Source organism: Leuciscus leuciscus, assembly GCF_965113295.1.
Source record: "Leuciscus leuciscus genome assembly, chromosome: 4".
NCBI classification, from domain to species: Eukaryota; Metazoa; Chordata; class Actinopteri; order Cypriniformes; family Leuciscidae; genus Leuciscus; species Leuciscus leuciscus.
The window spans coordinates 26,478,550-26,504,411 of NC_138728.1; the positions used below are offsets into that span (position 1 = coordinate 26,478,550).

A 25,862-nucleotide genomic window follows, 5' to 3' on the forward strand; every position below is an offset into this window, starting at 1 on the left:
CCTTATTCCTCGGCTGGGATCGTGTGGAGTCTTTGAAGCTGCGTTGAAACTGCAATTTGGACCTTCAACCCGTCGATAACCGTTGAAGTCCACTATATGGAGAAAAATCCTGGAATGTTTTCAACCTTCATTTCTTTTCGACTGAAGAAAGAAAGACATGAATATCTTGGATCTCGTGGGGTTAAGTAAATTAGCAGGAAATTTTAATTCTGAAGTAAACTAATCCTTTAAACTCGAATAAATCCCGGTTTCCCACGGATCCTTTGAAATCCTTGAAAGTTTGTGAATCTGAAAGAAAAAAAAATTCAAGGCCAAATCCAATTTTTGAAAATAAACATAATAGATACAGGACCTTGAAAGTGCTTGATTTTATTTTGTGCAAGAAATTTTTCTGGAAAAAGTCCATATTATTCCCTCCGCTCCGCTAATGTGTTATTTCGCAAACACTTTGTGGCCTATGCATACTAGCTTGCTTGATTTACGTTAGTGACGCGCATTTACGCGTTGCGTTAAAGGAGTAGTTCACTTTAAAATGAATATTAGCCCATGATTTACCCTCCAGCCATCCCAGGTGTTTATGACTTATTGTTGTCAAAAGTACAAAAAATTTGACGCTTTTTAGCGGAATCGTAAACACCTCTGATTGCTCACACGCTCATCAAATATGTCTGTGATTGGCTACAATGGTCAGCGCTTCAAAAACATGTTGTAAATATACATCAATGACGCTCTTCAACGAGTGCTTACACAGATACACACGGGAGCGTTTAAAAGCAGGTGTCTATCGGTGGACCGGTCCACTGATAGACGGCTGATTGTACTTTCAAAAGCTCCCGCACCCGTTTAAAAAAAAAAAAACGTTCAAACAGTTCCGTGTGCTTTTAAACGCTCCCGTGTGTTGATCATTGTAGCCAATCACAGACATATCCAATGAGCGTATGAACACAATGGCCAATCAGAGGCGTTTACGATTCCGCTCAACAGCGCTCAAAGCATTACATTTTTTAAATTTCAGCACCGACTTGGTACTGAAGTCTGTACTTTTGACAACACTAATATGACTTTCTTCTTTCAGACGAATACAATCAGAGTTATATTTATAAAAACCCTGACGCTTCTGAGCTTTATAATGGCAGTGGATTGCAACCATTGAAACCATCCGATTAAAGCTCCAAAAAGTGCATTCATCCATTCTATAAGAACTCCACATGTCTCCGGGAGGTTAATAAAGGCCTTCTGAAGCAAAGCGATGAGTTTGTTCAAGAAAAATATTCATATTTATCACGTTACAATGTAAAATTGTATAAAAAACATATAAAGCGCAACTTAGGATGTCAGAAGTAGCGTAGTGCGTCATGTACAGCAGTACGTCGCATTACTCGCATAAGTTGCGCTTTACACTTAAGTCGAGTCCGTATGTTCATTTGGCTGGAAGCTAGTTATTTTACTTTATAAAGTTTAAAATATGAATATTTTTCTTACGCATACTCATCACTTTACTTCAGAAGGCCTTTATTATCCACCCGGAGCCGTGCGGATCACTTTTATGATGGATGGATGCACTTTTTTGAGCTTCAATCTGTTGGTTGCAATCCACTGCCGTTTATAAAGCTCGGAAGTGTCAGAATGTTTATTAATATAACTCTGATTGTATTTGTCTGAAAGAAGAATGTCATATACACCTGGGAGGGCTTGAGGGTGAGTAAATCATGGGCTAATTTCAATTTTAAAGTGAACTACTTTAAGTGTTTCCCATGTGAGGTACTTTGTGTTGCACTTTACCATGACGTTCATGCACACTACAACGATGGTACCTCAGCGTTTCAGACACACCGTGAAACTTTGCAAAAATACGCTGAAACGTGATGCCTGGAAAATTCAGGTTTCAAGATATTTGGCTCATCAAAGAAGATTACAAAGAATGCTTGTTAAGATAATGTAAACCATGAGGCAAGAAAAAATTAAATGCATATTCATATATCTTAAAACTTTTGGTTGCATGAGCCTAAGCTCTTTTCAGTAAAATCCATGCAAACGTTAATATCAGATCATTTTAGAACACAGGATAGGATGTACCGAATATTCTTCAGTTTTATGCAAAACAGAAATACAACAAATAGTATATCAGATCATATGGGCAAAAAAAAGTTTTTTTGCATAGTTGTGTTTGACACATGAACACTGTAACAATGTATCTTACAAGGTAACATGATGTAACCATAGACTGTAAAAAAGAGGATGTAACCTTGCTCTCTCTTGAAATGTGTCCCCACATTAAGTCCTTGAATTTGAGGGTATTGGAACTGGAAAGTCCTTGAACGGTCCTTGAATTTGAAGTTAACCAAGGTGTGGGAACTCTGTAAATCTAACAGGGCATTTAATGTAGAAAAACAACTAATTCACACAGTGAAAAACCGCAAATTGACATTCCCTGGGTTCCTTGTGTGACTTTCACACATGCATATAAACAACTTTTGTTAATCGATTTGACAGCAATAATATACAGTATATACATACATACAGTGTTGTGAACTCGTATATTAGTATTTACCTCAGCTTGTGGAAAAGCAACTTGTAATGTGCTTCTACATGTGGATTTCTCTTCATTACCGGTGTTTTTCTTATGTTTGTCAGTGTATTATAAAGAAACAAAACTGATTTCAGCATTTCAGTTGGTTGGCAGGCTAGATTAACATTAATATATCGGTTAATGAAATAAACTTTTTTATTTCCTGTAAACTAAATGTGTAAATCCTAAAATGTTGCTACTTTATTTTTTTCACTGTAAAGTTCTGGCAACCACAGTTAGTAAAACACACTGTTGGTAAATCATCATCTATTGACTGGGAGCAACCCTCTCTTCACCCGTGACTGGTTATAATGTTTTGGCTCATCAGTATATGTATATATAATACATATATACAGTGTGTGACTTGAGTGTCCAAAACTTTTTGGTGACACTACCGTTCATGGTCTTTTACAGAAACTAAACTTTACAAACTTGCAGGAGTCGATTCTGAAGGTACACAAATGAACTTTTCTTCCCGTTCGTTCACAGAGGCGATGGGCGCTTCCACACAGAAGCCCGTCTTCTGCGACATCCACAGACAAGAGCCGTTGAAGCTGTTCTGTGAAACCTGCGACCGCCTCACGTGCAGAGACTGTCAGCTACTCAAACACAAGGACCATAAGTACGGCCCACATTCATGTCATGTGTAGTGACTTTATAGCTGTAGTAAGAAATCATTCATGGAATGTTTATCACTCTAGTCTCATATTAACAGGCATAATGTCTTCAACCCTGCTCCTGAGGATCCACTGTCCTGAAAAGTTGTTTCCAACCTGATTCGGCACACTTGCCTGTTATTTTCAAGCAATCCTGAAGACCTTGAGTAGCTACTTAAGGTGTGTTTAGGGGCTTTCGCACCGGAGGAACCTTTTCATAGTTCCTAGAACTATTGGCGGAAGTACCCGGATTTTGGCGTGTTCGCACCGGAACAATTTTGGTTCTAGGAACTAATTTTGGAGGAACTAATTAATCTCCTACTTCAGAGTAGGGTCTAAACCAATACTATAGGAACTATCCGTGACGTTAGTGAACGCTGATTGGCCGAACGCACGCCAGACCCCAGCACCGGCCATTTTTGAAAAAGCCTGTGTAAAAGCCAGATTATAGTCTATATATTTACTCCACAAACTAACTCCACGAACATGGAAAACAGTGACAGATTGGCCTCTTAACCTTTACGCTAAAGAGAAAATCCAAACGCAACTTTGAGGGAAACAAGAGAAACATGATTATGTATTTCTGCACAGCTAGCAACACTGGACATCAACCGCACAGCATACACCTATAACTTGTCATATACTGTGTAATTATGTTTAACAGTTCTATCTAATAACATATTAGACAGGACTGTTAGACAGATCGTAAACTAGTGAACATGGAGAAAGTGAGCACTGTGTGCTCTGGTGTTCTCAGCGCCTTCAAAATAAAAGTCACAACAACAAGCGTGGCTTACGTCACTTCAGAGTTCCTACCGGCGGTGCGAATGCAACCAGGAAAACGTTCCTAGGGGAACCATTATGATAATTATGACATGGCAGCATTAGATCCAACTAATTAGTTGATCCAATTAGATCCAACCCTAAACAAAAGGGAACTTAGTTCCCAGGAACTAGCCACTAGGGTGGTTCCCCGAGAATTAAGTTCCCTTCTGTTTAGGGTTGGATCTAATTGGATCAACTAATTAATTGGATCTAATGCTGCCATGTCATAATTATCATAGTCTTGAAATGACAACACATGATGCTGTATTCAGAGCTGTTCACGTCTTCATACAGGGAATTATGCGTTTCTATTGCACTATCAATGCCTAAATGAATCTGCAGTGGTCAGTTGTGTAACTTGTGTTACGTCCCGGTCTAGGAACAGCGTGCAGTAACATAAATGAAAAACGACACATAAGAAAAGCGTGGGTTTTCTTTCATTTATTGTAGGAGCGTTCAGTCTTTTCCTTTTACTGGCCATTACATGAGCTTCAGAAATGGGTATGTGCCAAAATGACAAACAAAACAGAAACTAGCGGTTTACTTAAGCACTACTACAACCTAATAAAGTAATAGTAAAGCAAAATGCATTCCACTTCCCTAACTCCCTATCTGTTTCAAACCAGGAGAAAATATACTTTTAAAAATAATAGCCACCCGTTTCATACAAGATAGTGGCATTTTTCTATTTACAGATTGCCTTTTAATACCGGCACAATAGTAACAATACTAGCAGCAATAACCAAAGAAAAGATGAAGGGAAAAACGTTAAGCGTGAGTACCTGGCTACTCCTCTTCTAATCATCTTTACTTTACAACAACAGTTCGGAAGGACGCTGACACAAGTATCCTCCCAGCAGAACACACACACAGCCGCTTGTTTTCGTAATTGCGCCACACATTACGTAATCATGTTGAAAGGCGTGACGTCACGCGTGACGTAGGCGGAAGTACAGACCTAGTGTTTACAAAGCGAACGTGTAAAGATTAAGTTAAAACGCCATTTACTAAATAAAAAAAAGGTAAAACAACGATGTCGGACGATTGTGAAGTTGGAGGAGGAATTTAGATTTTCACCCTTCTCTACATTTTCCGCATATGTCAGGTTACCGTCTGACCTTTTCAACGTGATTATGTAATGCGTGAAGTTGTGGACCTGCAAGACAAACATTTGTGGTTAAAAACGATATAATTGTTTTATTTTTTTAGAAAATGACCTATGGTTAGATAAGACCCTTATTCCTCGGCTGGGATCGTGAGTCTTTGAAGCTGCATTGAACCTGCAATTTGGACCTTCAACCCGTTGGTTCCCATTGAAGTCCACTATATGGAGAAAAATCCTGTAATGTTTTCCTTAAAAACCTTCATTTCTTTTCGACTGAAGAAAGAAAGACATGAATATTTTGGATTACGTGGGGTTGAGTAAATTATCAGGAAATTTTAATACTAAAATGAACTACTCCTTTAAAAGATGCGATGCCAACAGAGGAGACAATCCGCTTTCCGAGGTGATTAGAAGCTGGAACCTGGAGCAGTTGAGAGAGGAAAAACTCGAGAGAGAAAAGAAAACCACAGTTTAATAGCATATACGTCCGAGGGCGTAACAGGTGGTACAGCGGTCATGTGGTACAAGTAGGAGCTCTTAGAAAACTCCCATCTTACAAGCTGTAATTATGAGCTCTACGATGACGTGAATGCTTTTTACAAGTTGAAATCTGGTAATTACAACAATTTCATCATGGTGTTAAGCACATTGCTCATGTGGGTCCCCAGGGTTGAAGACCTCTGTTTAAAGGGATAGTTCACAAAAAATTCTGTTCATTTACTTGTTCCAAAACTGTGTGACGTCCTTTCTTCTGTCGAACATAAAAGAAGATATTTTGAGGTTTTTTTGTCATTGGAAGTCACTGGTCACCGAAATTGTTTGGTAACCAACATTCTTCAGTATATCTTCTTTTGTGTTCACGAGAAATAAGAAATGAATATAGGTTTGAAACAACTTGAGGGTGAGTAAATGATGACAGAATTAAAATGTTTGTGTCATCTGAAAGTCTTTAGGCTGTACTTCTGAAGCAGTGTGCGTTTTAATATCTGTCCCTGTTCAGTGTTTTGCCCTATAGATCTTTATTGCTTTAACATAAATGCAAATATCACTGACATCATCAGTCTCTGTAATAACTGAACACTACAGCTAACACAGGATTTTCCAATACAGTTACCAATTTCTAGAAGATGCGTATAAGAACCACAAGGAACATCTGGAAAATATGACCTGCCAACTTCAAGAAAAGAAGAAAGCTATAGAGGACGTATCTAATACCATAAACAATGGGTATGTTATGTTATATATGTGATTTTTATTTATTTATTTTTATGTGTATTTAGAAAATGTAAAGCCAGGGTTCCTTAATCTCAAAAAACATTGAAAGAAATAAAAAGGGCTGCACAATTGATCAAAATAGAACTGAAACAGTGACATCTTATCTTATCAAATTGTGATTATCAAATCAAAGGCTGCAATTTAATTAAAGAAGAATATAGTTGTGCTGCATGTTTCAGAGTAAAGAGTGGCAATTTACACGCATGCAGCTTATAATATTTTTTTTCAGAGCGACTAAGTTGAATGCTGTATCTCACGACCTCCATCTTGCAAGCACTGAGTTTAACATGCATTTGGGAACGCAGTGCGCTACGTTTACTTTTTGTAAATTCTCATACTTTCCTATTTTTTTGTTGACAGAAGTTTACAGCGTTTCGCCAGTATTCCTCCAAAAAAAGCTTTAGGACTTGCCGTTAAAACATTTGCAAGTCAAGAATTTAAGACATAAATATTTGTAATGTTACTTGTAGTGTTAGTTGGTTCTTGTAAAGTGTGAACACCCTTAAAAGTAATGCCATTGCATTAGCAGTGAAGTCTTTGTTTTTAGTATCTGGATTTCTCAGCAGTGGCAATATGAGACATTTTACTTTTCATATGAAATGAAATGTCATAACGCAGATCAAATCACAATATATGACAAAATATATTTTTTAAAACAATCAACATTAAACTGTTACCATATACAGTGTGTGTGTGTGTGTGTGTGTGTGTGTGTGTGTGCATACACACTTAATATCTAATATATTCATTTACCATTTTATAACATCAGGAAACCACATTAAATTATTGAAATATTAACATAAAATCTCAGGGGGTACTTTGAATAAATATTTTACTTCTAAAAGGTTCGGCTGGCAAAAAAGTTTGGGAAGCCATGCTATGGTGGATATACAGTTATAGTTGTGCTCAGTTAGATATATTTCACTAGAAATGTTTCTGTTTGATTTTAACTTTTTGTTTGAAGTCATTGTTTGATGAGTTTTAAAAATCAGGAAATTACATGAAGTAGAAGTCATAAAAATGTATTTGTCAAAAACTGGGAACCCTGTACACTGTTACGATATATAGTATGTGAAAACTGTTCATTTTTATTTATTTTAATGGTCTATTTTTTTCTTGTTTTTGTCAGTCTTCAGCAAGTGGATGAAAATCGCAAGACTGTGGCTAATGAGATTAAAAAGTCCATCTGCAATCTCATAATGGAGATCAACAGGAAGGGGAAGTTATTAGTCAATCAACTTGAGGTACTAGTGTCCAATATTTCATCATCATCAAGAGCAGTGCTTCCAACTGGTTGGTCTCAGGTGTGTTATTATGGGTTACGTACAGCAGGGAAAAACAAATGCTAGTAATACAATTATACAACATAATTGACATAACAATATTGATAGGCTTATCAACCTTAAAGGGATAGTTCACCCAAAAATGGAAATACTGTCATCTTATACCCTTATGTCATCATCACCCTCATGTCGTTCCAAACCTGTAAGACTTTCGTTCATCTTCGGAACACAAATGAAGAATCCTGTGATGAAATCTGAGAGCTTTCTGTCCCTCCATTGACAGCTACGCAACTACCACTTTAATGCTTCAAAAGGCTTATAAAGAGATTGTATTTTAGTCCCAATTTTCTGAAGAGACTCAATCGCTTTATATGATGAACAGATTAAATTTAGGCTTTTATTCACATTTAAACATTGATCAGTGAACATGAACAGAAGCTCAACCGAACCTCCTTGATGTGCGAATATGCTTCACTTTCTGTTTATCTCAAACAATGTGTGAGTTGATGAATGTTTAGATGTGAATAAAAGCCTCAATTAAATCTCTTCAGAAGATTTTGACTAAACTGCTCGATTCATATGGATTCGTTTCACGATCTCTTTATGAACTTTAAGCGTCAAAGCGGTAGTTGTGTAGCTGTCAATGAAGGGACAGAAAGCTCTCTGCATTTGTTTTGAAGATGAACATGACATGAGGGTGAGTAATAGAGGACAGAATTTTTATATTTGGGTCAACAATCCTTTTAAATCACTTAGTAGAAGCTGGTCAAATAAAAATAGACTACATTAGCTTCCCTTGCAGCAAAACGCATGCTATCAATATGATATACAATTTTGGGAATTTTTTTGGGTTGCCATTTGATGTCCAATGTCAAGTTTATGTGCTGGAGCAAAACCAGTTGAGAAGCATCGCTGTCACATTTGATTGGTGTAGAGTACAATAGCTATGTTTCCATTCACCTATTTTGATGCGCATTTTGGGATATCGTCTAAAAAAAGAAAAACATGATGTGGATAAGTTATAAAAATGCACAGACAATTTATTTCATTGAGGCGCTAGACAACATGAAAGCGTTTATTGCGAAGTCATTTATATGATGTGGGAAAAAAGAGCCACAGTTTCTGCCCCGATTGCAGCAACTTCCATTTTTATTACAGATGTTTTGTGCCAGTTTCCCAGGAAGTGACATTTATGTTCTCTTAAAAACATGAGATGCAAACTGCTTTATTCGCAATTTTGTTTTTTATATACAATATTCCAATTTTGCCCACAAGTTAAATTCGTAATTTTAAATATAACATATTAGTGTGGTGTTACATAAGCTAATAAAACGTAAAATACATGTTCATTTAGGCCATCACGAAGGACCATGAAACCCTCCTGAAAAAGCAGCAACATGATGTGACGTCACTCTCCACACATCTCGAACATGTGATTAACTTCACAAAGTGGGCCACAGCCAGTAACAGTGGAACGGCCCTCCTGTACTGTAAGCGGTTGGTAAGTGTCTTTCTCTTGTCAAGACGGGTATAAAGTGAAACGTGTAAAATAATATGACATCTCTCCTGTGTGTTTTTTATTATTAATGTAACAGTAATGTCAAGTGATAATCTCAGTTATCTCAAATAATCACAAATTACGTATTGTAATTATTATGACAGGTCTGGTCATCCCGCTGTTTGGCTGATGGTCTCTCACATTCCTTTTCTCCTCTTAGATAACATGTCAAATCCAGTACCTCATGCGAGCAAAGTGCAACATCTCGTATGTTCCCCAGAGCTTGGTTCGGTTCCAGTGTCGATCTGCTTTTTGGGCCACAAATGTGGATCTTGGTAAGACGCTTACAGAATCAGTTCACATACATTCATGGTAGTGGTTTTCATCCACTGGTGGTTTTTTTTTTTTTTTTTTTACACACTTTTGGCATGTTTGAAATTAATATTCGTTAGGCTAAAAGAAAAGTATTATAGGTGAATAATAGGTATTCAATAACCATTCACAGCAAAAAAATAAAACTTTGTAAAGAAATAAAGTGCTGAAATTACCATTTGCTATACAAGTCTTCTGAAGTTTTGTGATATTGTAGCCTTGTGATGAACAGAGCTAATTAAGTTATTATATACCGAAAATCCCTCATCACAATATTCAGATTTGGCTTCCAAGAACATCATTTTACAGAGCGATGCACCGAAATTTCGCAAACCTAAATTATTTCAGCCAAAACAGTTTTTGGGGGCCGAAATCATTGACCAAAACAGTGACGTTTAATTAGTGCTTCTCCGACGGCAATGTTATAACGTCACGACGAATGAGAGAATTGTGCGTGAACCCATAGCTTTGTCGGGTTTAAATTCTGGTTTGCGATCTGGTCACCCGATTATCAGCGAATTGAACAATATTACTCCATTAGTTATTCTATTAAAATGTCTCATTGATATATTTGACACATTCATAATCATTACTTTTGCCGGTTCTTTGTGACAGCTGTTATGTGCGTTATTGGCACCGTCTCTGGTTACGTTTCTTCATTGGTTCGCTTTTAATTAGGCCTATTATATTCGTATTATTTACTGTGGTAAAGTAGAAAAACGCTGTAGGACAGATAGCCTACATTTGTACTTGCATGTCAAATTATTTTTAACACAGTTTGTGCTTGTTATATTAGACATAGGGCGCGTCAAGTTTAGTTGTAAAGCGCGCTTCACACGCGCGGGTGATTTTTAGTTTCACTTTCTCTGGCAGCGCAATCTCAAACATAGCCTAAATATCTCGCCCTTGTGAAGAATAAAATTCGCTCTTCAGACCAATTTACATCAAGTAAAAAACACGAAGTTATCATTTAAAGAGATCGATGGTCTCTTTCCTGCTCGTGTCCCACATCCCCCTCAGAGAGCAGAGTGGTATCACGCGTCTTTGTGTGGAAATATAAAACGAGTTTTTTGTTTTGTTTTTTGTTTTTATAACCCCACCACCGCCGGTAGTTGGTCCATTACCACCGCGGTGTTAAAAAAAACTGCCACCGTCACAGCCCTAAATATACTAAATAAGATAACCTTGTTTGAAATTCTATATTGACTGGGTTAAATAAAATTGCATTACTAAAAAGAGACTAAAATACAATTTTCATTGACTAAAACTAGACTAAAATGTCATCAGTTTTCGTCGACTAAAACTTGACTAGACTAAAAAGAGTATGAACGTGACTAAAACTAATAAAAACTAAAACGACAGCTTGACACAAAGACTAGACTAAAACTAAAATTAAAACAGGCTGCCAAAAACAACACTACTCTATGCCATAGAGTATCACAAAATGTCTTGTCGTTTGGTACCAAATTTCAATAGCTAAGGGGTTAATCTCGTCAACATCAATGAGCCAATAAGGCTCAGTTGCACAAGGCATATATTCCGTCCCCAGTGGCCTTTATGAGTCTTTGGGCCCTATTTTAACGATCTGAAACGCAAGTGTCAAGCGCAAAGCGCAAGTAACTTTGTGGGCGGGTCTCGGCGCTGTTGCTATTTTCCTGGCGGGATAAATGACTCTTGCGCCAGGCGCAAATCTAAAATGGGTTGGTCTGAAGTAGCTTCATTATTCATAGGTGTGGTTTGGGCGTAACGTGAAATAAACCAATCAGAGCGACATCTCACATTCCCTTTAAGAGCAGAGGCGCTTTTTCCAAAGCGGATTGCTATTGTAACGGCGGATTTGCCAGGCGCGAGCCAGGAACGCTTCACAGCCAATGAGAGCAACACTCTCGTCACGGCCGTAAAAGAGAGAAGTTACATTGAAATGGAGAAACACACCCATATTAGCTTCGGTTAAACAGGCGTATGATAATTTGGGTAAATGTGTAAGCTAGATGTATGCTTTTATAATAAATTATCTATCTATCTATCTATCTATCTATCTATCTATCTATCTATCTATCTATCTATCTATCTATCTATCTATCTATCTAACTAAATCAAAGTGTATGCGCATTGTGCACACGCTACATTGATTATGGCCAAGCATGCGCCCTTAAAATAGCATATGAATAACATGCACAACGCGCGACTGACTTTAAACTATTTTTTCCTGGTTAGTGGCGCAATTGTTTTCTAAACCTGCAAAATAGCATGAAGGAACGTTTGCGCCGGAACACGCCTCCTCTTTGCGCTGAACCGCCCCCGGGAGCGCAAGTGTATTTCCTAACTTACCGACGTGCTTCTGTGGAGGGAAAAGTCCGCTTTGCGCGGGTGCAAAATAGGAATATACATGCGTTGTGTACAAAGTCACTTGCGCTGGGTGCGAGATAGGGCCCTTTGAGTCTGTAAAAAAAAAAAAGATAACAAACAGAAGAAATAAAACCAAAGTTTTTTTTATTTTTAGGTAATGTGTAATGCAATCTTGTTAAAACGGATTTCATAAAATTTGTATCGAAAAAAGTATTGTACAGGAACCGGTATCTAAGACAAGGTGTCGGTATCGATATCGAAAGTTTTTGAACGATACCCAGCCCTAGTCAGCGTGTGGAAACTAAGGTTGTGTTAACAATATTGATTTCTCCTTTTTAGTCGATCTCCATTTTGATGAGCTGAGATCTTTTAGTCTGTGCTGTTTTTAGTTGATGCATAAACAATACTTCTCTAAAAACATTATTTGTTGCCATCCAATAATCAAAATAAGCATTGATACTTTCGAAATGAAACAAATTTGGTCAATTTTAAAACAAATTGAAAAAATAAATGTCATTTTGACACCTTTTAATGTGGCGTGACAGATCGTTGTAGTCATCTCTTCCTCTTTACTACTAGTTACAGCACGAAATAAACATAAGTGAACATCATGTTGAAAGATACAGTACAAGTACAACTTAGTGAAATGTATCATGTCATTAATTTAAAGTGTCATGAAATCCCTTGTTTAAGCACTGGTCATTTTTGAAAAAGACTGAAGAGATGGCTGTGTAAAGCTGAAGAAAGTGGGAGTGTAGAGGGTACTGACAAATTAATATTAATAAATGAACGGAGAAAAAAAAAAAAGAGTTGAGGGCACCTTGATGTTTTTTAAAAATATAAACCTATGACAACCAACTCTTATCATTAGAGACTCATGAACGTTTTGATAATAATTCTTAGAAATATCAAATCAACATTATAACTTTGCGAAGCTATTGGTCTATTAAAAAATGTGGAAGAACATTTAAAAGGTCTAATAATATTTTCATTATTTTTACCAGCACTACAATCTCTGAACAAACTGACACATCAGTTTAACACAGAAAGAGTAAAGGCATTTTTTTGTCCATTTGTCTTTGAATTTTCAGTCTACATGATTGTCTTCAGTGTATCAGAATAATTCATTGTGTTCATGATCAGATGTACGGCTGTATCAGTGTCCTTATTGCAACATATACATTTAATTTGAAGAAAACATGAGGAAAAATGTGTGCATTTACGGTGCTTGCTCATGTTTTTGGAGCACTATGAAATATGTCAAGAAAACGTTGAAACACGGTCTGGAAATGAACTGTGATCTGCTCTGCTGAACTCATCGTGTCATTCCACACCGAAACCACATGTGTGCTCCGAGTGTTGTTACATTAAATATTGTTCCAACCTCATTTCACTTGTGTTGGTAGTCAAAGAGACACACTACTTCAACTTATTTATATAGCACATTTAAAAACTTTGTTGCCCAAAATGCTTCACAATTGTTTTAGAAGTGTATATAAAGAGTAAATAATAAAGATAATAAGCATATAATAAAAAATAAAAATTAACATGCCTACACACAAATAGCCACACATGCTCTTCCTTCAAAAGCGAAGTTAAAAAGATACATTTTCAACTGAGACCTAAAAACCTCTATAGTTGCTGAACATTGTTACCCTGGTAAACCAGAGTTCTCGCGAGAGCACAAGTTGAATTTGCTCAGCGAGTTACTCTGGTGTCGAGCAATGGAGCTCATTAAATATGCCCCTCGATCCGAGCTGCACCAATCACATCGGGTTATCTGATATAGGCGGGCCAGAGGCGAGCTAAACAGAAGACGACAGCGCTGTGACGTCGAAGTCATCAGTAAACATGGAAAGATGCCTATGGATAAATAGCAGTGGTTTGAAACGGCTTTGGCCGCTACAATGAACGAGTTAGACTTGGCTTTTTCCCAAAAGAGGAACAGAAGACGGGCGCTCGAATCGTTCCTTTGCAAGAAGGGTGTTTTTGCTGTTTTGCCGTTTTGCCGACCGGAAGAGTCTAATCTACCAGTTAGCTCCGCTGGTAGCTAAGCGTATGGGGTTTATTGTTGTGATTGGTCGTAGTGTTATCCAATTGCGTGTTGTGAGATTTTCAAATGCATGCTTGGTGCCGCCCCTCGAGCTGGACGATTTTCATTGATCGACACCAGACCATTAATCTTTTAGATTTAGGTCTGGATTTCCAGGCTAGAACATTGTTGATATTTGAAATCAACCCAAGCAAACACAACCCTCTCTTAATTGCTCCGCCTCCGAAGCTCACCCTCCAATTCTAACCTTCCTTCTCCGAGTCGGTCTCGAGCCCTGATAGCTGGCATGCAGGGCTGGGTGCGCTAACAAGGACGCTAAAAAGTAAACACAGCATTCTCTATCAGTCATCAGCCTGCACATTCCGTTACACACGCAATCCAAGAGTGGATGTCTATTTATTGTAGCAAAAGCGCAACAAAATAAAGCTAATTGAAAACTTGAATTTTTTTAAGCCCGTTTACACCTGAATTCAGCATCGTTCACTTGTGATCCGATCGACCAAAACACATCTTAATACCAGGTGTAAACAGGACCATAGTGTAATCTGTCAAAATAATGAGCGACCAGTCTGTCCATTCTCTCCCTGCGATCTCCTCTTCTCTGACTCTCTCTGAAACTTCATGTCCTCCCTATTAGCTCGAGCAGCTCATCCTCTTTGTCTCTTTTTCTCTTGGCTGGTGCTGGCGCTGCTCCTCCTCGTCTTGCTCATCCACTGCTGAATTTGACCCTGGTGTGTCCTCAGGGATGGAGGCAACGGCCGCATTTCCACTACCGGGCCAGTCCGAGCCAGGGCGTTAAACGGGCAGGGCTAAAAGCCTTGGGCCTGCAGCAGCGAGCCCAAAATCACGCTGTGTTTCCACCGTCGTGCCTGAAGCTCCGCAGCGCTACACTAAAACACGCCCGTAACACGCCTCTCTGGAACAACGTCACACAAATCCAGCATTTCACCAACAAATGGAAGTTTTATCAGAAAAATAACCATAAAGAAATCACTGAAAACTAGTGAGATCACAAAACGAACATGATAAAAGCGGCCGTTTGTTGGCATTTTTGTTGTTTACTTAAAGATTTAAAACCCAAGCATTGATGTTTTACCACAGGTTTATAATAAAATGTAATAACATTGATCATAATGAATTTAATTTGTGTCAAGATTGCACATTAGTCACAGAAATAAAGTGGTATTTAGAGTTATTTCACAAAAGAAAGAGGACACGTATTCAGTCAGTAACGGGAAATATTCGGTTAATGCATCCACTGGTCCGCATGTGCACTGTTATCCACTGACAACAGCGCATGTGCAAGTGTTTTGAGCTCTCAAAAAGAAAGGTCCACTAAGTAGTCCACGTGCTGAATGTGTGCATCTGCGCTCATTGTCATTGGAGTGTACTTTAAGTTGCTTGCGTATGTGTGAGAGTGAAATTCTTGCAAATCTACAGCTTCTCAAATGGAAATGTTCCTGTATCTTTTCCCAGGTTCTTTAGTCGTAGAGAAAACTCCAGTCCGTCATCCCAGCGGTCCACAGCAATTCCTTTTCCAGCAAATGAACCCAGGCCCCAGACCCGATGGTCTTCAGGCAGGGTTCCGGAGCTCACCGTCCCAGCAGCAGCAACAGCAACAGCAGCAACAGCAGCAGCGGCAGAGCACACTGGCCCAACTGCAGATGCAAGTGGAGAAACTCTCCCAGCAAACCAACCGCCACCAACCACCTAATCAATGGTCATGGTACCACGGTATGCGCTTACCGGGGCCGCCTCAACATAGACCCCTACAGGGTGGCTCGCCATCTCAGACGTTACCCAACATGCCTCAGCACGGGCGCAGATATGGCGCACGAAGCCCTCCACCTATGCTTCAGCCCTCTAACTTACCTCCACAGGTGAAGTGTGACTTAATATTACAAGAAAGTTACTGTAAATCATAGGACACATATGTCAAAAGTTTGAAATTATTTAATATTTTTGTCTCTAATGCTCACCAAGGCTGCTTTTATTTGATCAAAAACACTTTTATACATATAAAATGTTATTGCTGTTGAAAAGCTTTCTATTTGAATATATTTTAAAATGTAATTGTATTCCTGTGATCAAAACCTGTGAATTCTTAGCATCATTACTCCAGTCTTCAGTGTCACATGATCTTTCCTAATATGCTGATGTGCTGCTCAAGAAACACTTTTTCTTATTTTCTTCTTTACCATTCAAAAGTTCTGGGTAAGTAAGATTAAAAAAAAAGAAGAAATTAATACTTTTATTCAGCAAGGATGCATTAAATTGATCAAAAGTGTCTTATGTGATAAAAACAAAACAAAGGATTTCTCTTTCAAATAATTGCTGTTTATTGAACTTTCTATCCATCACAGATTCTTGAAAAAAAAAAATAAATATATATATATATATATATATATATATATATATATATATATATATATATATATATATATATATATATATATATATTACGGTTTCCAACCAAAAAAAGTTTTAGAATTTGTATCATATGTTAATCTAAAACATCTTGTATAATATTAACTGCTGTTTTGTTTGGTTTTCATTTTTATTGCATTTATGCAACTCTTGTTTTTGCCTTGACGATAGCCTGAGATGCTGACATGGCATTAAAAAGCTATACTATTACAGTTTCCACAAAAACATTAAGCTGCTAAAAAAAATTAAACATTAATAATGATAATAGTAAGAACTATTTAATAATTAATAAATAATTGAGCATAAATCAGCATTTTAATGATTTCTGGAGGATCAAGTGACACTGAAGACTGGAGTAATGATGCTGAAAATTCAGCTTTGCATCACAGGAATAAATTACACTTTACTATATATTCACATAGAAAATAGTTCTTTTAAATTGTAGAAATATTTCACAATATTACTGTTTCTACTGTATTTTTGATCACATAAATGAAGCCTTGGTGAGCAGAAGAGACTTCTTTCAAAACATGAAAAAAATTGTAAGGAAATTTTAAGTAAAGAAAGGAAATATTCCGAACATTTTAACGGTAGTGTATGTTAATACAGTGTTCACTTATGAATGGAAAAACAGTTGTGTAACTCTGAACTTGCTGTTTTTTTCTGTCTTTAAGACTCTGAGGGGTCTCATCAGCAATCCCACCTTCCCTCCTAAACCGATGGAGGTTCTGCCTAGAAGCCGCTATCCGCACAGTGCTGCTCTTTCCAGTGGAGCTTCACTTCCCTCTCCACACACGCTCCATCAGGTGAGTGTGGCCATCTTATTCCACCATATACAGTAATATTGGCGCTGGCCAATTATATATATAACATGCACAATTCTGTTGTGGCTTTTTAAGCAAAACATGCAGGCAACATCATACCTGAACAGGAGATATGAACCAAGCGCGCTGCTGTCGGCTCAAAGGCCCAGTTATCCACCCAGTCACCCCTCCACGCCAACAGAGCGAACTGGTATGCTTAATCAGCAAAAAAACAAATGTCTGACATTGGTAACCACCTTGACTTGTCTTGTTAATTGGAGAAATAAAGGCTTGCTGTCCAGTTCATTATACTGTTTGTTCTGTGTTGTCAATTGCTTTGTGTTACAGTACTAACTGAATATTGCCTTGATTTTATCTGACTTTTAGCACAAGGAAGGCAGTTTTCTCAGATGTCCATCACCTCATCAGAACCAAAGACCAGGTAAATATTTTATCAATATTTTTCTGTTAATTGAAGGTTTTGAGTGTTTTTTAAGTCATTATGTGTTTGTTCTCTTCTGTAAATAATTCATCCTAAAATGCTTCATACAAAATGTTATGCATCATATCAAATGTTATATCAATATGGATATCTTTGTGATATTTGCATATTGATTGATCTGCGTTTATCTGCATACTAAATTATTATAACCGTCTGTAGACCATTTCAAGGATGTAAATGAGAGGCAATGAAAGTGTCTCATAGTGTAGATGGATCAGTCTGGAACATTTAATCATTCCTATTACAATTAATAAATCTGTTAACACTGTGAGCATGTGTAGCTTCATTCATTATAATGGGAGTGATGTGAAGTTTACTTTTAGGGCATGTAAAGAAATATAAAGGAACATATTTGGAAGAATGTTGGTAACCAAACAGATCTCGGACCCTAATTACTACCATAGTACTTTTTTTCCTACTATGGTAGTCAATGGGGCCCGAGATCTGTTTGGTTGCCAACGTTCTTCCAAATATCTTCCTTTGTGTACAACAGAACAAAGACATTTATACAGGTTTGGAACAACATGAGGGTGAGTAAATTATGACAGAATTTTCATTTCTGGGTGAACTGTCGCTTTAACTAGCCAGCTTGACTCTACCCATCAAACTAACAATAAGTTGGAAAAAAAAAACTGACATATCCTACCATTGTTAGTACTGTATATATCCAGTCATCTCTTTTCACTGCTGTAGCTCATGTGCACTCTTGTAGTAGGGATGTGTGAAATTGACTACGATAAAATGATTTCTTGAACTCTCCAAAAGAGGAAAATAATATAGATAGATTGGGTCTCTTTCACTTATAATTACATGGATTATTCGCATTTATACCCACAGGAGAACTTTTCACGGAAAATGTAAACACAGTAAAACACCTTTTATACAGGACTAGGCTTGCTGCGGTATTCTGTGCTATTGGTGTTACACGCTGTTTGGCTGTATACCGATTATATTACTTGGCCACCAACCCACTGCCCCACTTATTTGTTGAAATAAAAACTAGGGATGCACTGAAATTTTGGCCATTGAAAATTATCGGCAGAAAATGGCATTTTCGTATTTTGGCCAAAAGAGAAATAAGGCCGAAAATATGAGCCGGAAATACATGCCACCCCGTCCCTCAGTGTTCAGTGCTTTGCGTGCGGCTCCGCATCCAAAGATGCACAACTTTGAAGCGACTCTGGCCGAGCAGGTACATCTGTACATCTGCTCAATGTTCTGCTCCGTACAGCTGCTCACGGCCCAAGAAAACGCTCCACTCATGTACCGCTCACTGGAAAAACAAAGTCTGCTCAAATGATGTGCCGACATGAAATTTCTCTGAAGTTGACTTGTTTCTGTTTGCAATAGCCCTACTGTGCTGTACAACGCTGGTAAAATGACGCTATCCTCTTGTTCACTGATCTGCTCACATGCTCTGATTACAATAGCTTTGTAGGACTATAGCCTACTTTATTAGCTTTTTCAATAGTATTTTTTCATTTCACATTCAATAAAATTAATGAATTTAAAGGTATAGTGGAGGATTTTCTTTTTCCGGGTGGATCATCAAGACTATTGGTCCTCCTAATTGTCAATCATTCTGGTGATATGTTTACGTAAGGCCGTCGTACGTGCTCGTCCTTTCTGCACATGCGCACTTTCAGGTGTATATGTGTGGTGAGCTATGGTTTCAGCCATTCATTGAAGCTCGCCGTTCTCACCGGGTTTTTTCAAAATGTCTGAGGGTCGCAAGAGAAAAAGTGTCTACGAATTGTATGACAAGAAGAGAAAGGCCTCTGAAGAAAGAAACAAGACCAGTGTTTTTGGGAGAATATTTCAGATGCTGGCGTGTGCTAAAAGCACAGGTTGGGCTTCCCACTGATGACTCAGTCGCGAAGTTTCTACTCGACAGGTAAAGTTTGGCATGCTATTTGGAGAAATCCATTTAAAATCACTGCTAGTAAAAGTTAATGTAAGCTATGATTAGCGATGCTAGCGTTGAATAGGCGTTCCCTCTCGGGAGCAGGTAGAGTGTTGCGCATGTGCATTTTTTCAAAAAGTGGAGAGGGCGGTTCTTTTCTAAAATTCTGGAAAATCCTCCGCTATACCTTTAATTAAAAAGTGTTACATTAATACAATTATACAAAAAATGTTTTATCAAATAAAATTGTATATCTTAAATATATTTCAACGCGTTTAGAAGGCCATCCATGTGATTGTTGTGTAAAAGTGGTTTCAGGTGTTACTAAATTTACAATCAATTTTAGTACAAAAGTTTTTTGTTTTTTTTGTGTGTGTGAAAAGGTTTGTATGCAGATTTTACACACACTTTTGTGCGTACGCATTGTTAGTGAATGAGACCTATTCATTACAGCAGTTAGAAGAGAGAAAGACGCTCACATGTTAACTAATTAACTCTAAGGTATAATACCCCTGTTTCACAGACAAGGTTTAAGTCTAGTTCCAGCCTAAAATGCATGTTTGAGCTGTTTTAACTGAAGCCGACTTGCACTGACACATCTTCAAAAATATGTCAGTGCCATTGTTTTGTCTCAAGATAGTAATGTTTTTCATCTAAGGCACGTTTATAAAAGCGAACTAAATGTCCTAATTGAAATAACACCTAATCCTGGCTTAATCTAAGCCCTGTCTGTGAAAACAGGCCTTTATGTTTAAAAATTACTATATATATATATATATATATATATATATATATATATATATATATATATATATATATATATGTATATGTATGTATAAAAAAGAAAACTTTGCAAGATAGTAATATCAGAAATACGTTATCTCAGTTTGTAAAAAGGTCCATTCTTTTAATACCTTTACTACCTTGCTATTTCCTTCATGAAATGTGCTTCTAGTCATTTTGTTGTTTTCCTTTTCTTTTTTTTCTTCTTTTTTTTAGTTCTGTCTCCTGGAAACGTGCAGAAGCCCCCCAGAGTGGCCCATCAAACCCCTCCACCAAAAGACGACGCAGGTTGTCTCCAGGACCGGTCATCGTCATCAAAGATGAACCAGAGGATGATGATGAAGTTCATTTTGTAAGCTTTTACTCATTCTGCACCAGACCAGAGAAGAAATAGATCTGAACGTCAGACTATATATACAGTGGGGAGAACAAGTATTTGATACACTGCCGATTTTGCAGGTTTTCCCACTTACAAAACATGTAGAAGTCTGTCATTTTTATCATAGGTACTCTTCAACTGTGAGTGACGGAATCTAAAACAAAAATCCAGAAAATCACATTGTATGATTTTTAAGTAATTAATTTGCATTTTATTGCATGACATAAGTATTTGATACATCAGAAAAGCAGAACTTAATATTTGGTACAGAAACCTTTGTTTGCAATTACAGAGATCATACGTTTCCTGTGGTTCTTGACCAGGTTTGCACACACTGCAGCAGGGATTTTGGCCCATTCCTCCATACAGACCTTCTCCAGATCCTTAAGGTTTCGGGGCTGTCGCTGGGCAATACGGACTTTCAGCTCCCTCCAAAGATTTTCTATTGGGTTCAGGTCTGGAGACTGGCTAGGCCACTCCAGGACCTTGAGATGCTTCTTACGGAGCCACTCCTTAGTTGCCCTGGCTGTGTGTTTCGGGTCGTTGTCATGCTGGAAGACCCAGCCACGACCCATCTTCAATGCTCTTACTGAGGGAAGGAGGTTGTTGGCCAAGATCTCGCGATACATGGCCCCATCCATCCTCCCCTCAATACGGTGCAGTCGTCCTGTCCCCTTTGCAGCAAAGCATCCCCAAAGAATGATGTTTCCACCTCCATGCTTCACGGTTGGGATGGTGTTCTTGGGGTGTTGTACTCATCCTTCTTCTTCCTCCAAACACGGCGAGTGGAGTTTAGACCAAAAAGCTCTATTTTTGTCTCATCAGACCACATGACCTTCTCCCATTCCTCCTCTGGATCAGCCAGATGGTCATTGGCAAACTTCAGACGGGCCTGGACATGTGCTGGCTTGAGCAGGGGGACCTTGCGTGCGCTGCAGGATTTTAATCCATGACGGCGTAGTGTGTTACTAATGGTTTTCTTTGAGACTGTGGTCCCAGCTCTCTTCAGGTCATTGACCAGGTCCTGCCGTGTAGTTCTGGGCTGATCCCTCACCTTCCTCATGATCATTGATGCCCCACGAGGTGAGATCTTGCATGGTGCCCCAGACCGAGGGAGATTGACTGTCATCTTGAACTTCTTCCATTTTCTAATAATTGCGCCAACAGTTGTTGCCTTCTCACCAAGCTGCTTGCCTATTGTCCTGTAGCCCATCCCAGCCTTGTGCAGGTCTACAATTTTATCCCTGATGTCCTTACACAGCTCTCTGGTCTTGGCCATTGTGGAGAGGTTGGAGTCTGTTTGATTGAGTGTGTGGACAGGTGTCTTTTATGCAGGTAACGAGTTCAAACGGGTGCAGTTAATACAGGTAATGAGTGGAGAACAGGAGGGCTTAAAGAAAAACTAACAGGTCTGTGAGAGCCGGAATTCTTACTGGTTGGTTGGTGATCAAATACTTATGTCATGCAATAAAATGCAAATTAATTATTTAAAAATCATACAATGTGATTTTCTGGATTTTTGTATATATATATTACATTTTTTTTTTTTTTTTTTTTCTATGCTACTGTAGGTAAACACTAGTGCTAAAGCCAGTCTTCCAGACAGCACGGGGGTTCAGTCTCAAACGCCACTGCAGGGTGAGCAGCAAACAGAGAAGACCCCAGAAGCAGACGAAGACCCCAATGAGGACTGGTGCGCAGTGTGCCAGAACGGAGGAGAACTGCTCTGCTGTGACAAATGTCCCAAAGTCTTCCATCTTAGCTGCCATATCCCCACTCTGACTGCTTCTCCAAGGTAACGGAAATATCGAAAGCAGCTAAAACAACCCCCACTGAATATAAGAAATTATTAAATTAAACTGATTAGATAATTTAATCTGTAGAGATTTCATATCTAATGGCCTGGTTTCACAGACAGGGCTTAGATTAAGCCAGGATTAGACCTTAGTTCAATTAGGACATTTAAGATAGCTACATTGTTACATTGGCTAGTTGTTTATCTAATCAGATTTTAAAGACAAAACTATATTTTATAATTGAGTCTTTTATGTCATAGGCATGTGAATGTGTTTTTGTTTTGTGTCCATGAAAAATAATCAAATGAGACCTAGGATTGTCATTTGAAAAGTAATTTATTTGTTGTATTGTCTCAAAAAAGGCATTTCCATATACACTGCCCAGCCAAAGAAAAAAAATTGCTGTTTGGATTTAAATGAATTAAAAAAGGCAAATGCTTGAGTGTCTATGATTGGATCATTATTGCAGTTATTATTGTGTTTTTATCATGTTTTATGTTTGGCAACAGTTCTTCTAACTCTAATTGATGGAGAGTGTAGCTTTTAATTTCTTTAAAAACTTGTATGAAGACACATCATGGCCATATTCCAGGTTTATCAGGCTCAAATTGTGAAAGAATGATTGGAAGGGAGATGTATCGTTTTCACACATGAATCGGCACCTCTGAGTCCAGACCTTAAATTCATTGAAATTCTTTGGGATGTGCTGGAGGAGACTTTACTGAGTGCATGACTCTTGCATTGCCAATACAAGATCTTGACCAAAAATTGATGCACCTCTTGATGGAAATAACATCACAACATTTATTTCCATCAAGAGGTGTATCAATTTGAATTGATTGTATTGCGCTATCAAAATTCCTCTGAAACCCTCCACCACCCCCAGCTCCACCTGTCAGAATCTGCTATGGGATTTATGTACGTCTATTTATGCAACATACTTGCTCTGAAGTAGCAGCAGTAGCGCAGCAGATCTATTCCACCAAGACCAAATACATTAACATTGATTTATCCTTTAACATGCTAAAACAATTCAGAGAGTTGTCATGATTGAAATATGTATATGTGTATCTTTAGTGGTGAGTGGTATTGTACATTCTGCCGTGACCTTACCTCACCTGAAATGGAGTATAACGTCAATGCTAGCGGAGAATCGAACAGTGTGAAGCAGGATCCGGATTCTGAAGCTTTCACTCCTGTGGATAGAAGAGTATGGACTACTTTCAATTCAGTTCTGCTTTATTTAAAAAACATTTAAAAACTTATTTTACATTTAACTTTTATAATGGCTGCATTTATTTGTGTCCATGCAGAAATGTGAGCGACTACTGCTTCGTCTTTATTGCAATGAGCTCAGCACAGATTTTCAGGAGCCTGTAACACCATCGGTAAGATCATCCATCTCACATAGCATTCTACATGCATGAACTAGATTGGATTGATTTTCATTGAGGTAACTGCAAAAAAATAAAAAATAAATAAAATTCTATACATGCCTGGATCACCACAAATTCAAAGAAGAAAATATTTTGCACAATAAAAATTAAGCCTATTTTATGAAAACTATTGTTTTTGGGGGTTTTGTGACCATTTTCATGATAATAAAGCACATTTTCCTGTCAGAAATCTCAGTAGCCTATTGTAATACAGAAAATAATGATTAATTCTTTTTCATGTACAATTTAATGATTTCCATTAAGTGTTAAAATTGTTATACATTGTGGTAGTGTTTTTTCCACTGCCTTCAATTTATGCTAATTTTATTAAATTATTAAATAAAGAAATCATTGTGTTTGGAATCAGATTTTTTAGTTGTCATAATTTTTTTTTTTTACAAATAATCACCATACCAAAATATAAAATTAATTTCCATCAAATGGAATAGTTTCTTCGGTTTTTCTTCAGATTTTTGGGGGAAATGGCACAGACAGTGCCATTGAATCAGTGCGTTGATTCTAGGGTTTAAATCAAAGCTTCAATTTTAATGATAAGAACTGTTTTCTGTTCTGACCCTGGTTCACTCTTCACATTTGCAGTCGATGCCAGAATACAGTGAGATAATAAAGATGCCAATGGACCTGTCTGTGATCAGAAGCAAACTGGGGGAAAGCAGTTATAAGAGCACTGAGGACTTTGTTGCGGACGTCAGGTTGATTTTCAAAAACTGTGCAACTTTCCACAAGGTATGATGATTTGCAAGTTAACATATTATCTTCAAGATATGTCCCCTTGAAACTGGAATGTGCTTGGTGAAAACTAGGGGTGTGACGATATTCTTAGCTCATGACACGAGAAGATGCACGATATCGGGTTCATGAGGACAAGACAAGAAGATATTTTTAAGAAACGCCATATTTAAGAATTCTTCAATGGCATAATATGACTGGAAAAATAGTATTTTATCCGACTGAAAGTCAGAAAATGCAAAACATTGCAGGTGCATTTTACTTATAATTTAACCCTCTAGGATCTGAGGTGTTTTCTGGGCCCTGGAGGTGTTCTGACATTGCTTTAAAAGTTGTTAAGACATGTTTTGTAAAAGAAAGCCTGTATCCGGAAAGGCATCTAAAATCTGTTTTTTTATGGTTAAAATTGAACATGTGAATATCATCTGTTATATATATATATATATGTATATGTATATGTATATGTATATGGAATGAAAGTCATTGTTAATAGATAAGTGATGAGTGTTGAGTGCCTCTAATTGAAGAACACACACGTGACAACTAATGTTGTGTATTCACACTGTTTGTAGGAAGACACTGAGATGGCCAGTGTGGGTGCTAATCTGGAGAGTTACTTTGAGGAACTGTTGAAGCTCTTGTATCCAGACCGGACGTTTCCTGGCGTGAAAGAGGAGAGCATTGCTTCTTTGTGTCCTGACGAATCAAGTCCCTTATCTAAGACGCCTCCACAAGACACTTCCCCAGTAGAGGAGGCTGTGAGACCCTCTGGTGAAGATCTCCCTCAGGAGGAGCCGCACACTAAAGACATTGAGGAGAAACCAGAGAACTTGAGCTCTCCTGCAGGATCCAGTCCTGTAAATGCTGAAACGGACAGTAATGCGACTAAAGAACCAACTTCCTGAAAGAATCTTCCTTGTTTTCCACTGGATGGTGACATGCACTTTTCTAGAGCGTGAAATCTCTGGTTCAATTGCAATAATTATACTGTATATTTTAATTGTTTTAAGCATTTGGAAAACAAGCTAAAAAAACATACAAAAAATGTATCATAACAATGCAGTGTGTAATATAGGCACAATAAATATCTGAAATATG

The 25,862-nt window shown here is 37.9% G+C and overlaps 1 protein-coding gene and 2 long non-coding RNA genes across 3 annotated transcripts in view; 2 read left to right on the forward strand and 1 right to left on the reverse strand.

Annotated features, from left to right (window-relative positions):
- The window catches only part of trim24 (tripartite motif containing 24), a 30,997-nt gene extending 5,135 nt beyond the window's left edge, over positions 1-25,862 (forward strand). Inside the window, exons 4-18 of the mRNA XM_082166316.1 lie at positions 3,059-3,191; positions 6,266-6,382; positions 7,560-7,674; positions 9,068-9,214; positions 9,432-9,546; positions 15,462-15,865; positions 17,087-17,218; positions 17,312-17,426; positions 17,603-17,657; positions 20,620-20,755; positions 22,354-22,577; positions 23,656-23,788; positions 23,892-23,966; positions 24,615-24,761; positions 25,337-25,862. Coding sequence (XP_082022442.1) covers positions 3,059-3,191; positions 6,266-6,382; positions 7,560-7,674; positions 9,068-9,214; positions 9,432-9,546; positions 15,462-15,865; positions 17,087-17,218; positions 17,312-17,426; positions 17,603-17,657; positions 20,620-20,755; positions 22,354-22,577; positions 23,656-23,788; positions 23,892-23,966; positions 24,615-24,761; positions 25,337-25,669 — 2,381 coding nt within the window. The 3' untranslated portion in view covers positions 25,670-25,862. The remainder of the gene's footprint in view (positions 1-3,058; positions 3,192-6,265; positions 6,383-7,559; positions 7,675-9,067; positions 9,215-9,431; positions 9,547-15,461; positions 15,866-17,086; positions 17,219-17,311; positions 17,427-17,602; positions 17,658-20,619; positions 20,756-22,353; positions 22,578-23,655; positions 23,789-23,891; positions 23,967-24,614; positions 24,762-25,336) is intronic.
- On the reverse strand, positions 851-3,134 carry LOC309496326. Its single transcript, XR_014205113.1, has 2 exons — positions 2,998-3,134; positions 851-2,947 (listed from the first exon to the last, which is right to left on the reverse strand). It is a non-coding gene; the product is annotated as an uncharacterized lncRNA (long non-coding RNA).
- Positions 11,009-13,320, forward strand: LOC309496327. Its single transcript, XR_014205114.1, has 2 exons — positions 11,009-11,144; positions 12,025-13,320. It is a non-coding gene; the product is annotated as an uncharacterized lncRNA (long non-coding RNA).